The 14,122-nt window shown below is 38.9% G+C and overlaps 1 protein-coding gene across 1 annotated transcript; it reads right to left on the bottom strand.

Annotated features, from left to right (window-relative positions):
- Positions 1-3,351: 3,351 nt before the first annotated feature.
- Positions 3,352-5,173, bottom strand: LOC308100544 (apoptosis-associated speck-like protein containing a CARD; the record flags this gene model as incomplete). Its single annotated transcript, XM_080449611.1, has 3 exons — positions 3,352-3,614; positions 4,025-4,057; positions 4,909-5,173. 3 exons carry the CDS (start codon positions 5,171-5,173, stop codon positions 3,352-3,354), a joined length of 561 nt encoding a protein of 186 aa, XP_080305737.1.
- Positions 5,174-14,122: the final 8,949 nt, after the last annotated feature.

Here is a 14,122-nt window from a genome sequence, read left to right as displayed (position 1 = left end):
TCCTGTCCAGTGTCCACCCAATTCCGGCACACAGGAGAACCAACCCCCCCCCCCCTCCCCGCAGCAGACAGTGAGAACAAAAGCAGAACACAAATTCCACATCTCCATTACAGTACATCAACTGATGTCCCCCAGAAAAACACCACCCTCCTCCCTGTTCAGATGCACCATCCATCCAAATCAGACACATCCCATCACCCACAGCTGCGGCCTTCCTGTTTGTAGCTTAATACCATCTCCCACCTCAGCCACCTTGGATCCTAGGAGCACTTTAAGAGGGAGAGACGAGAGATGCAAGGATACAGGTGGATTTTATAAATGTACTTATACAAAAAGAAAAAACAATCATGCCCTTTAGCAAAAGAGGACCACAATCACAAGGAGTGCCACTTGATCAATTGTGAGTATGCACAGGCCAACTCCTGTGCCAAACTACAGAGAAACCAAACACACTGGTTGAAGTGACAGTTTCAAACCGGACAAAGCCAACGATCTCTGATAACACACTAATTCCTGTGCCCACCGACAGAGAAACCAAACACTGTACCGCAGCCAGAACAGAGACCTCGCCAGACCTGACCTCAGGGATTAGCGTCCTCCGTATCCACCAGGCAGTTCCTAAAAGAGTCACATCTTACACCTAACCGTCCAAATCAAACAAATTCAGACTCGACTCAATACCAAACGTGAGCCCATACTGTAGCTCTGCACAATGTATGATGTCCTTTATCATAGTCATTGCAAACCATCGTATCTGCATGACTGTAGTTCCCTTTTCCAGAAGGTACTGTTCCGGGTCAGTTTCTCACACGCAATAACATTGTTTCCGGTTCAATCTGAGCCAATAAATCGAAACATATAGTATCTCATTGCATTGCATGGGTTAGATTTGTACACTCTCTGAGTTACAAATGGCTAAATTAACATTGAGGATTTTACTGTGCACCTGTCACTCAGAACCATGCAGCACTTACTCCTTCTTATGCCCGACCACTTCGGTCTGCCGCCTCGGGCGACTGGTTGCCTCGTCGCTCTGTGGTCCTTCCGGCCGATCTACGTGGTCACAGCTTTTTTCTGTTCTGGCCCCACAGTGGTGGAATGAACTCCCCACCGATGTCAGGACAGCAGAGTCACTGCCCATCTTTCGCCGCAGGCTGAAAACCCACCTCTTCAGGAAACGCTACCCTTCCTCTTTGCCTTGCCCTACTTGTTTGTCAATTAGTTGTGCGAGCTCTTGTCTTATTGTCTCCGCCAGGCCGAAAGGCATGGCGAGAGTATGTTTTACCCCCTGTCCGTCCGTCCGTGTGTGTGTGTGTGTGTGTGTGTGTGTGTGTGTGTCTGTGAACAGCTAATCTCTGGCACCGTTGGCTTGATCGCAGCGAAACTGTGCACACACACTCCCTGGATGCCAGAGCAGAACCTCTGCCCCAAATTTTTCACATGGGCCTTTTATTGCGCCACCAGGAGGCCGATTTGTGCAAAACACATTTTTGGACAGTACTCCTACATATTTTGTCCAAAAATCCTGCAAATCGGTACACAGTATCTCTATAGTCATTAAACAAAACGTCTTTCAGATTTTTCAGATTCTATCCTGATTGACTAAAATTGGCTTCCAAAGTGTGCAGGAGTACTCACAAAATGCCTCAAATCATGAACACAGCATGCAATTTCCGTGAAATTTTGCACACACATTCCCACTAGGCAGAGGAAGAAATGCTACTTTAAAATGTTCAAATCAGCCTCATGGTGGCGCTATAACAGGCCGATTCGTGTTTTTACCTATAACTGCAAAGATCAATGTAAAACTTTGTATGTGCACTCCCTAGGTCAAGGAAAAACCTTTGCCTTACATTTTTCACATCTGCCTTTTATAGCGCCACCAGGAGGCCGACTTATGTAAAACAATTTTTTGGATATTAAGCCTTCAGATTTGATCAAAATTTCACAAAATCGGTACAAATGATCTCTATAGTCATGTGATCAAGACCGATCTGTTTGATTTTTCATATTCCATCCTGATTGGCTAAGATTGACATCTAAAGTTTGCAGGAGTGGCCCGTTTTCAACAAAATGCCGCAAATCATGAACGCAGTGTCCGATTGCGGTGAAACTTTGCACGCTCATTTGCACTACGTTGAGGAACAAATGCCACCCTTTTAACGTTGCCCTATTATAGCGCCACCAGGAGGCCGATTTTTGTCCAAACATCATGCAAATCGGTACACATTATCTCTGTAGTCAAGTGATCAAGATGGTTCTGCCCAATCTTTCCTATTCCATCCTGATTGGTGAATTCCAAACATTGCTGGCCCACAACAACCTACCTAACCTGGCGGAGACCTTTGCTGTTACGCGGGGGCTTTGGTGGCTATAGCCAATAATATTTTATCCATTTTTTGTATTTTTATTGTTGGCTTTGGATAAAACATTGGTGGCTATGGCCAACGAAGCCCCCACGTAACGCCGCCCATGGTGACTACCACAAGCTCAAGATGACATCCGGATTTTCATTCTTTGGACAAATAATATTAGACTATAATAAATCAGGGCTTAAACTTTTTTGGAATGTCAATATAGAAAAACATATAACAAAGTACAGAGTCGATTATGTGAAATACCTGTTCCCTTAGCTCTATGTTCCCTTAAAATGAACACCAACCCCAACCCTAACCGTAACCCCTAAGCCTAACAGAGGGAACATAGGGCTTAGGTGCTATAGAGCTGAGGGAACATCGATCCTGAAGGGTAGTATAACCAGATTTGAGGATATTCGTGAGTCAGCTGATTATTTGTTCTAGTCCTTTAATAGTGAACTGTTTTTAACGGTTAAACTCTGATGAAGACCATGTGTTGCTGAAATATGTTGATAGTTCTTTAATTGGTTCCATATAAAGTTACTAACTCTATTTAGGCTTTTATATCAACAAGAATATTGCCATGGACATTCATAATCATAATCATCATAATTATTGCAAACCTGCACCCCAAACTTTGACAAACTATAATTGAATAATATATTCTAAGATTATGAAATGAAATAGTTTTATTAAAGAAAACAAGATTATCACAGTCACAAGTAGACTTTTCTTTCTCTTTAGGATCACCTCACATTCACCTCATGTAACTTTATCATCACAGTAAAAACTAAAACAACTACATGACCCTCATGATAATACAGCATAATGAAAGTACTTCATAAAAAATGTAGAAATACAGAGCTCTTGGAAATAGAAAAAGGATGAATCATGACAATGCTGCATAATAACATCAGAAAGCATCATGGCCTGAAAATGAACATTCTATTGTACTAATAGAATGTTTGGCCTATTTATTTTATTTAAATGAGAATTACTCTGGATTATTCAGATCATTCATTAGATATGACTCATTTTCCTCAAGACCTTTGTAGAAAACACGTTTGGCTTTAGGCCCACGGCTCTCCAGGAGTACAAAGAGTCCCCTCATCTTTCCCTGACTGGTTTTCTCAGCCCTCACTTCACCGTAGTCCTCAGACTGCATGACCCCCTCATGAGCCAGTAGATCCAGGATGGGTGCCACCATGGTCACTCTCTTAATCAGGGCAGGCTTGTGTTTATTCACAAAGGCAACCTCTGTGGACAAAACATATTTAAACATGTATTTTTTGCATCCCTCAATTTCTAGAATATTAACAAGTGCGTGTATGATCTAGCTCTGTTTTTATTTGTATTTGATATAACAGCCTACTAGCAGTTGGAACAAGTTTCATAATCATTGGAATAATAAACAAGCCTTCCAATGGAATTGGATCTGTTAGATCTGTTCACTATGCTGTAGTCGGACATGTACATGGCTCTGTTTTGAATAGGAACTAACTGGGCCACAATCAGTATGTGAAGCACTTAATAATAAATGTGCATAATTAATCATATCGTAAATATTGTAAATGCAAGAAATAAAACATTAATTAAAACATGAGCTACTGTAATATGGACTAGTAAAGTTGGAAAAATATGTTAAGTCAACCTTACTTAGCACGTACCTGGGCCAGATCCAGCTGCTCCGTTGGATTGTGCTGCAAGAAATAAAAGTGTTCAAATTAATTTAACATGCAAACGTGTGAGCTAATGAGCTGTTAAGTTGAGTCACTTAACGCAATGACTGACATCAGTCACAATCATAGCTAAAGCATTAATAAAGGACTTTTTTGTTTTGTTTTGTGTTTGCCAATAGTGAAAGTGTGTTGAAAATTGTAGCCAGCCTATCTTTCTTAATGAACTAGGCCTTGGCCCATAGAATATAGCCTATAAGATATAAAATCCCTGATTCTATAGGTCACATTTTATGTCATCGTTAATGGACGTTATGCCTCTTTCATTTAATTAATGTAAGTAATCAAGTATTTAGAACAGACAGTCATACACACATACTGTACAGTATGACCTCTGTCTAATGCATTCATAAACGTTATTATAAATGATAATGTGTGTCTACATTGTGTCAGTGTTAGAGTTAGCTAGTCAATAATGGATTCCTTATTAATCGAGGTGAAAACATGCAATTTTGTATTGTCTCTTATTGTAGGCTGCTACAGGTTAGATTTTATTATGGAGTATAATCCGGATCTTGGAACAAATTTCACGGGTCCATACCGTTTGGTTTTGGTTACATTTGTATCCACCTGTTTCCTAGGCTTTTCACTGTGTTCCACTTCCTGTCTTTTGATCCAATGAAATCCAATGAAACCGGTCAGATGACTAATGATATCCAATGAAATCCGACAGGAAGTGGAAAACACACAGCCAAGAAACAGGTGAATACTCTTAGGAGCTACACAAAACTGCCAATGAACGTCATTACGTCACCGTCTGGCCACACCACTAATGCTAATTCCAATCTTTTAATATAGCTTAGCATTGACTCTACCTTTTACAGCATACTGCTTTTGTAGAACTGTCTTGTTAATCTTCCCCAGAATATTGGCCATGATTTGATCTACATTATCGGGGTACGTCTGCAGAATCACATCGGCCGTTTCCATCCTGTCTTTTTTCAGCAGGAGGGCTCTTCCAATTGGTCTTTGTCCATCAAGGTTGGCGGGCTCTAGCAGGAACCTCTGGAACTTCTTAAAATCGCCGTCCTCCAGCTCGTCCAGAGTTGTATTGATGCAGTCCATGTCCGTATTCTCCATGTCTAATACAAACAGAGCATGTTAACATCTCAGCTTCATTCTCTTTTGGGGTTTTTGAGTTGCAGTTATTTTATGTACATGAGAGAATATATTAACGTACATTTCTATATATTTTTTCATCATTGTTCTGAAAACTATTTGAATTAATTAAACTATTTCATATAGACAGACAGGTCAGGCAAAGCAAATCCTATATATTAAACAGTGTTACTGTATGTATATGTAAAATGTTACATTAAATAACACAATGACCGAGGAGGCTTTTCTGAAAAAGGGTCAGTACAATTTTTATGTCCACATCCAAATGTAGCATTCCTAAGCACATCATTTGATGACCTGAGCTTAGGAATGCGACAAAAACAAAACAACCTCCATGAATTCAAGGCTTCATGGGGTGTGTAATTGATAGAAAATAAGTCATTTTTGGTGTGAACTACTCCTTTAAAACTATTCCTCCAAAGTCTAGGAGATATGATCATATTACACCGATCCTAGCTGCCCTTCACTGGCTGCTGGTAAGTTTCAGAGTGGCAACTATGATATAAATGTGGCAACTGACAACAATGCAACTTTATAGTAAAAACGATAACCTTTCAACCATCCACACTCAGGTAAACACTTTCATATTAGGGACCTGATTTCTTCCAAAACGATAAATGCTGAAATGTCCCTGAGGCCCTGAAAACCAGGATCTCGAACACACGTCACGACACATTGTGACAACTAGCTTGTACATCTGTTATTTTCTCCACTTTTGACAGAGACAAACCCCCCCCCCACACACACACACGAGAGAGAGGGAGACAGCGAGAGATCTGAGGGAGATAGAATGAGAGGAACAGACACGCGCGCACACGCACACTATAGCATATATTTCGATGGCTCGTGGCCCTGCCCATTTTCTTATCACCAACCCCCAGGCCCTGTCATTTTGACTTGCATTGACAACCCCCTACCTCTGACTCTCACCCCCCCCCCCCCCCCATTGTTTTTCCAATATAGTGTTTCTTCTGTATTTTGTGATGATATTGAACTGTTTGGTGCTACTTTATATGTTTCTGAATTGAATACCAAGGACCTCAATGGAAACAAGACCGCAAGGACTTTTTTGGACAGAGCTTTTAGACAAAGTGTTTTAAGTGTACTTGTGCTGTTTTTACATTTCTGCCTAATAAAATATTCAATCAATCAATGTATTAGAGGTGCATTAAGTGAAATTGATTTATTGAATACTTTATTAGACAGAAATGTAAACAGGTTTTTGGTGTAGTTTCAATCCAGCTGCTGTCAGAATGCTGAATGGGGCATAAGCCTGGATGAGTTCAGCAGCCTGACAGCAGGCGGCGCAGACTTTTCTGGCTCTTCCTGAACACACCTGTGGATTATACCAGGGACAATGACTTGGACTTTAGCCCCCCCTCGGACACACCTGTGGACTACACCAGGTACAAATGACTTTTTGTTGCACTCCCTCATGGAGCTACATGCGGATTATACTAGGGTCAGTCCACTCTAGGTGGACACGCACTGACCTTTTGCACCTTAATCCCTTGTATAACGCACTGACTTTTTTTGGGTCTTTTTATTGTGCTCCTTTTCCTCTAAGCACCTTAACGTCCTTTGTCTATCATGCACAGTATAAGTATAACATGCACAGTATACAATACATTGCTGCTATGCTCAGGCACCTTAGTTTAGTTTTTTAGTTTTCTTATTATCTCAGGTAATTTGTAAATATGTAGATAACTTGTCTGGCCTTCTGTTGCTCTCTTGTTTTTGATCTCCTTCCCACCTGCCCCCACCCTCTTCTTCTCCCCCCCCCCCCCTCTTCTTTCTATGGAAACTAACGTTGCGATGGGAACGATGTACAAAAAAGAATTTCACCCACTTTTTTACCTTGTAAACCTGTGATGTGACAATAAAACTGATTCTGATTCTGATTCTGATTCTGAACAGCATGAGGGACAGTCAGACATTTGAGCTAAAAGGATAACACAAATAAATCCATTGTCTTATATTATTATACAATAAGTGTTAAATAGCTCTATATTGTGATAGTAATCATTACTATAGAGTGTTTGTTCAGTAACAGTGTCAAATAGCTCTATATTGAGCTACTATACTATAGTATTTTTCAGTAACAGGGGTAAACAGAAAATACATTTTCAGGTCATATATCAAGATGAATAAATGAGCAGACAAAATTGGAACTAGAACACTATAACATTTAAGTGGATGAATGGGATACTCTCTCTCTTATTGTATGAAACTGGCAACCCACCTTACAATGTATTTTCAGTTTATGTATGGTATTATCATACATTTACAAACTAAACACATTTTCTCTGTGATTTTAGTTATTTTTGAAAGCACAAATACAGTTCAGTTATAGTAGTTATTGTGTTTTGTTTTTGTAAAGCCTGGTTTTGCTTTTTATTTCAGGTAACTAAAATGCAATTTTTTTTCAATCTTACTTTTAGTTGTTTCATTTGTATTAGTTACTATAATAACCTTGCAGCTGATCCATATTTCCCAATAAATAATTACCCACCGCTCAACTCCCTCTAAATGACTCCATAGAACCTCAAGTCTTACCTGTGTTTCAGTGGGTGCAGTCTGAAGGCTCTGTGCAGGTATGGTCCAGTTTGGTCAGGTATGGTCCAGTAGTTGACAAGTGGGAACCTGCTGTCTTTATATGCTGTAGCTCTGACAGGAGTCCCTGTCATAAAAAGACTTTCTCAGTTGAGACTGTGATTGATTCAGGACAGTGGTGAGGTGGGGCAAAAGCATTCGGGTATTCATGATGTAGAGAAAACCTGTTTTTTAAAAAAACCTTGAGGCAAGGAGCGAGTATTGGGGAGGTGGTCTTGAGGCGAGGCATCAAAACATACTTGCAGTATCAAAGTAAATGTACTGAAATTCTTCAAAATGTGTCAAACTCTTTGTCAAAAATAGTCGATCTACAAGCTCACTTGTAGATCTGTAGCTTGTAAAAGTATAAAATAGGGCTTAAGTGATTAATGTGTGTATAGTACAGTTACAAGCTCATAACACTTTGCGATGCGACACGTTGTGAGCTTGTAGATCTGCTATTTTCACTACTTATCAAAAGTTTTTTGTTAGATTTTATTTTACCTATATGGAATGTCTGATTTATTATCTTTTTTTAATGAAATATTATTGGAAAATGTTGTGATATATATATTTGTAATACATATATTTGGAAATAATGATTAAAAACAAAAATGTAGGAAACAAAAAATATAAGGATATTTACTTATGACCCATACAAATGGTTCTGTCACCCAAACATGGGTACTGACAGTAGTGTAAAGTTACTGAGTACATTTACTCAAATACTGTGCATAAGTAAATTCTTTAGGGATTTTTACTTTTTCAGTAGCCAATAGCCATATTTACAATTTTCAATACTTTTACTTCCACCGCACTACATCTCAGAGGAAAATATTGTACTTTTACTCCACTACAATTATTTGAAAACTTTAGTTACTAGTTACGTTGTAGATTTTGATTATTATTATTACAAAACACACTAGCCCTATATATTCTCGCCATTTGAAAATAGCATATCTCTTGTAGATCGGCTACAAAACCTGTATATCCACTCATTTTGGGGCTAAACAACAACTTGAAGGATAAATATAGCTCTGATAATGATGTACCATGCAGTGGTGGAAAAAGTACTCATATTTGTTACTCAAGTAAAAGTATCAACACTGCAATGTAGAAATACTCTGTTACAAGTAGTAGTCCAGAATTAAACAATTACTTGAGTAAAAGTACTAAAGTATTGGTATAAAAATGTACTTCAAGTAGAAAGTATTCATCATGCAGAATGTCCTGTTTCACAAGTTTTCAAATGTATAAGAATCTTTTGAAAATAGGCGATCTACAAGCTAACAATGCGTCGCATTGTGAGTAAGTAAGTAAGTAACGCATTATGAGCTTGTAGATCGGCTATTTTCAAATGGCCGAAATGTATATACGGGCTGAAGTGGGTAATGTATGTTTTGTAATAACAACCAAAATCTACAAAGTAACTAGTAACTAAATGTTAAAATAATTGTAGTGGAGTAAAAGTACAATATTTGCCTCTGAGATGCAGTGGAGTAGAAGTAAAAGTACTGAACATTGGAAATACTCCAGTGAAGTAAAAAATACCTCAAAATTGTACTTAAGTACAGTACTTGAGTAAATGTACCCAGTTACTTTACACCACTGGTACCATGCATGTTAAAATCATGGATACTTTGGAAACAAATGCCTATTTAACATTGTGTGTGTGTGTGTGTGTGTGTGTGTGTGTGTGTGTGTGTGTGTGTGTGTGTGTGTGTGTGTGTGTGTGTGTGTGTGTGTGTGTGTGTGTGTGTGTGTGTGTGTGTGTGTGTGTGTGTGTTTGTCTTGTTTCTGCGTCAAAAGTGGAGAAAATAACAGATGTACAAGCTAGTTGTCACGTGTCGTGACGCGTGTTCAAAGATCCTGGTTTTCAGGGCCTTAGGGACATTTCAGCATTTATCGTTTTAATAGGTCCCTAATATGAAAGTGTGGATGCTTGAAAGTTTTTTGTTTTTAATAAAAAGCTGCATTGTTGCCACATTTATAGTTGCCAGAAGGAACCTGATTCAGACAATGTGAAGGAGTGGGAGAAGGCAAATCTGTCTCCAAATAATCCCCTCAATGTCTGTTCCTACAGGTGAATAATTTGAAACAACAGGTTATTCTGAAATCAGGTTCCTTTGGTTTTCTTCTGCTGAGACAGATGTGATATGTTGTGGAACCGGCTAGCTGTCTCATTGGTCCACTCCGCGCTAAATGATAATGATAATGAATTTATTTATATAGCGCTTTTCCAAACAAGGTTACAAAGTGCTTTACATATAAAAGGGCAGCATAATAACCACACAGGTTAAAACAACATACATAGAAGCAACACATAATCAATAGGTCACATGATTACAACAATTAATAATGAAGAAATAGCAATTAAAAGCTGATAATATGAAACCCAAAAGCAGTGGTGAGGTGGGGCAAAAGCATTCGGGTATTCATGATGTAGAGAAAACCTGTTTTTTTAAAAAACCTTGAGGCAAGGAGCGAGTATTGGGGAGGTGGTCTTGAGGCGAGGCATCAAAACATACTTGCAGTATCAAAGTAAATGTACTGAAATTCTTCAAAATGTGTCAAACTCTTTGTCAAAAATAGTCGATCTACAAGCTCACTTGTAGATCTGTAGCTTGTAAAAGTATAAAATAGGGCTTAAGTGATTAATGTGTGTATAGTACAGTTACAAGCTCATAACACTTTGCGATGCGACACGTTGTGAGCTTGTAGATCTGCTATTTTCACTACTTATCAAAAGTTTTTTGTTAGATTTTATTTTACCTATATGGAATGTCTGATTTATTATCTTTTTTTAATGAAATATTATTGGAAAATGTTGTGATATATATATTTGTAATACATATATTTGGAAATAATGATTAAAAACAAAAATGTAGGAAACAAAAAATATAAGGATATTTACTTATGACCCATACAAATGGTTCTGTCACCCAAACATGGGTACTGACAGTAGTGTAAAGTTACTGAGTACATTTACTCAAATACTGTGCATAAGTAAATTCTTTAGGGATTTTTACTTTTTCAGTAGCCAATAGCCATATTTACAATTTTCAATACTTTTACTTCCACCGCACTACATCTCAGAGGAAAATATTGTACTTTTACTCCACTACAATTATTTGAAAACTTTAGTTACTAGTTACGTTGTAGATTTTGATTATTATTATTACAAAACACACTAGCCCTATATATTCTCGCCATTTGAAAATAGCATATCTCTTGTAGATCGGCTACAAAACCTGTATATCCACTCATTTTGGGGCTAAACAACAACTTGAAGGATAAATATAGCTCTGATAATGATGTACCATGCAGTGGTGGAAAAAGTACTCATATTTGTTACTCAAGTAAAAGTATCAACACTGCAATGTAGAAATACTCTGTTACAAGTAGTAGTCCAGAATTAAACAATTACTTGAGTAAAAGTACTAAAGTATTGGTATAAAAATGTACTTCAAGTAGAAAGTATTCATCATGCAGAATGTCCTGTTTCACAAGTTTTCAAATGTATAAGAATCTTTTGAAAATAGGCGATCTACAAGCTAACAATGCGTCGCATTGTGAGTAAGTAAGTAAGTAACGCATTATGAGCTTGTAGATCGGCTATTTTCAAATGGCCGAAATGTATATACGGGCTGAAGTGGGTAATGTATGTTTTGTAATAACAACCAAAATCTACAAAGTAACTAGTAACTAAATGTTAAAATAATTGTAGTGGAGTAAAAGTACAATATTTGCCTCTGAGATGCAGTGGAGTAGAAGTAAAAGTACTGAACATTGGAAATACTCCAGTGAAGTAAAAAATACCTCAAAATTGTACTTAAGTACAGTACTTGAGTAAATGTACCCAGTTACTTTACACCACTGGTACCATGCATGTTAAAATCATGGATACTTTGGAAACAAATGCCTATTTAACATTGTGTGTGTGTGTGTGTGTGTGTGTGTGTGTGTGTGTGTGTGTGTGTGTGTGTGTGTGTGTGTGTGTGTGTGTGTGTGTGTGTGTGTGTGTGTGTGTGTGTGTGTGTGTGTGTGTGTGTGTGTGTGTTTTGTCTTGTTTCTGCGTCAAAAGTGGAGAAAATAACAGATGTACAAGCTAGTTGTCACGTGTCGTGACGCGTGTTCAAAGATCCTGGTTTTCAGGGCCTTAGGGACATTTCAGCATTTATCGTTTTAATAGGTCCCTAATATGAAAGTGTGGATGCTTGAAAGTTTTTTGTTTTTAATAAAAAGCTGCATTGTTGCCACATTTATAGTTGCCAGAAGGAACCTGATTCAGACAATGTGAAGGAGTGGGAGAAGGCAAATCTGTCTCCAAATAATCCCCTCAATGTCTGTTCCTACAGGTGAATAATTTGAAACAACAGGTTATTCTGAAATCAGGTTCCTTTGGTTTTCTTCTGCTGAGACAGATGTGATATGTTGTGGAACCGGCTAGCTGTCTCATTGGTCCACTCCGCGCTAAATGATAATGATAATGAATTTATTTATATAGCGCTTTTCCAAACAAGGTTACAAAGTGCTTTACATATAAAAGGGCAGCATAATAACCACACAGGTTAAAACAACATACATAGAAGCAACACATAATCAATAGGTCACATGATTACAACAATTAATAATGAAGAAATAGCAATTAAAAGCTGATAATATGAAACCCAAAAGCACAAGGCAAAACAGCTAGGAAAAAGCCTTAACATAAAGGTAGGTTTTTAGAAGTGATTTAAAAGAAGACACGGATCTTGCTAGCCTCAGCTCTATGGGCAGGGCATTCCAAAGCGTGGGCGCCCGGAATGCGAAAGCCCGATCGCCCCGGGTGACGAGATTAGAATTAGGGACTGTAAGGAGAGCCTTACCTGTGGATCTAAGGCGGCGCCCAGGTACATAGGGGGCCAGCAAGTCTTTGATGTAGCTGGGGGCCAATCCCTGCCGGGCTTTAAAAGTTATCAGTAAAATCTTAAAATCTATTCTGAATCTAACAGGTAACCAGTGAAGTGCAGCTAGGATGGGTGTAATGTGATCACGTTTCTTAGTGTTTGTTAGTAGTCTTGCAGCTGAATTCTGTACCAGTTGGAGGTGGGAAATGGCTTTTTTACAGAGGCCAGAGTATAAAGAGTTACAGAAGTCAAAACGTGATGAAATGAATGCGTGAATTACCTTTTCAAGGTCTGCTGGTGATAAAAAGGGTTTAATTCTGGCAATGTTTCGTAGCTGGAAATAACATGTCTGAACAACACGTGTGACTTGTGGGTTAAAAGAAAGGTCTGAGTCAAAAATCACACCCAGGTTGCGGGCTGTATGCTTGACATTAGATGATAAGCTACTAAGCTCTGACTGGAGTGACAATGTGGAGTTAGGGGGACCAAAAATAATTATTTCCGTTTTTGTCTGATTTAACTGGAGGATTTTTTTTGCCATCCATTCCTTAATCTCAGAGAGGCAAGAAAGTAAGTTGCTCATATTGCCTGCAGTACCGGGTTTTAGTGGTATATAAAGCTGCGTGTCATCTGCGTAACTGTGGAAATTAATATGGTATTTATGAATGATATTTCCAAGGGGGAGCATGTATATTGAGAACAAAAGGGGACCCAGAATTTATCCCTGCGGGACTCCACAGGTAAAGGGGACCCGGGAGGAAGAAGCTTCCCCGATCACCACAGAGAAGCTTCTATCAGAGAGGTAGGAGCGGAACCAGTCCAGAGCTGTTCCCTCGATGCCAACCCATTTTTCGAGGCGGTCTATTAAAATTACGTGGTCGACAGTATCAAAAGCGGAGCTAAGGTCAAGGGGCATTAAAGGGGTTACAGGAAGGAGTGCCACTCCTTCCTGTAACCCCTTTAGCCTAAAGCGCTCTTTATTCATCAAAGTCCTCTTCAGAGCTACACATCTGTCTAATATGGTTAAATAATGAAACAGGAAGACTCTTTTTGAGAGGTGTAGGGTGCTGTATCGTCATTCATTGTTTCGGCCTGGCGAGAGTATGTTTTGCACCCTGTCCGTCCGTCCGTGTGTGTGTGCCCGTCCGTGTTTGTGTCCGTCTGTGAACAGCTAATCTCCCGCTCCGTTGGCTTGATCGCAGTGAAACTCCCTGGATGCCAATTCAGAACCTCTGCCACAAAATGTTCACATGGGCCTGTTATAGCGCCACCAGGAGGCTGCTTTTTGCAAAACACATTTCAGATTTTTCATATTCCATCCTGATTGGCTAAAAATGGCTTCCAAAGTTTGAAGGAATGCTTCGTTTTGAACAAAATGCCTCAAATCATGAACACAGCATGCAATTTCCGTGAAATTTTGCAGGCACAT

The sequence above is a fragment of the Gymnoscopelus braueri genome (genome assembly GCF_963280865.1).
Source record: "Gymnoscopelus braueri genome assembly, chromosome: 14".
NCBI lineage: Eukaryota > Metazoa > Chordata > Actinopteri > Myctophiformes > Myctophidae > Gymnoscopelus > Gymnoscopelus braueri.
Note: the sequence above shows the minus strand (reverse complement) of the source record. Positions and strands in the feature narration are given on the sequence as shown.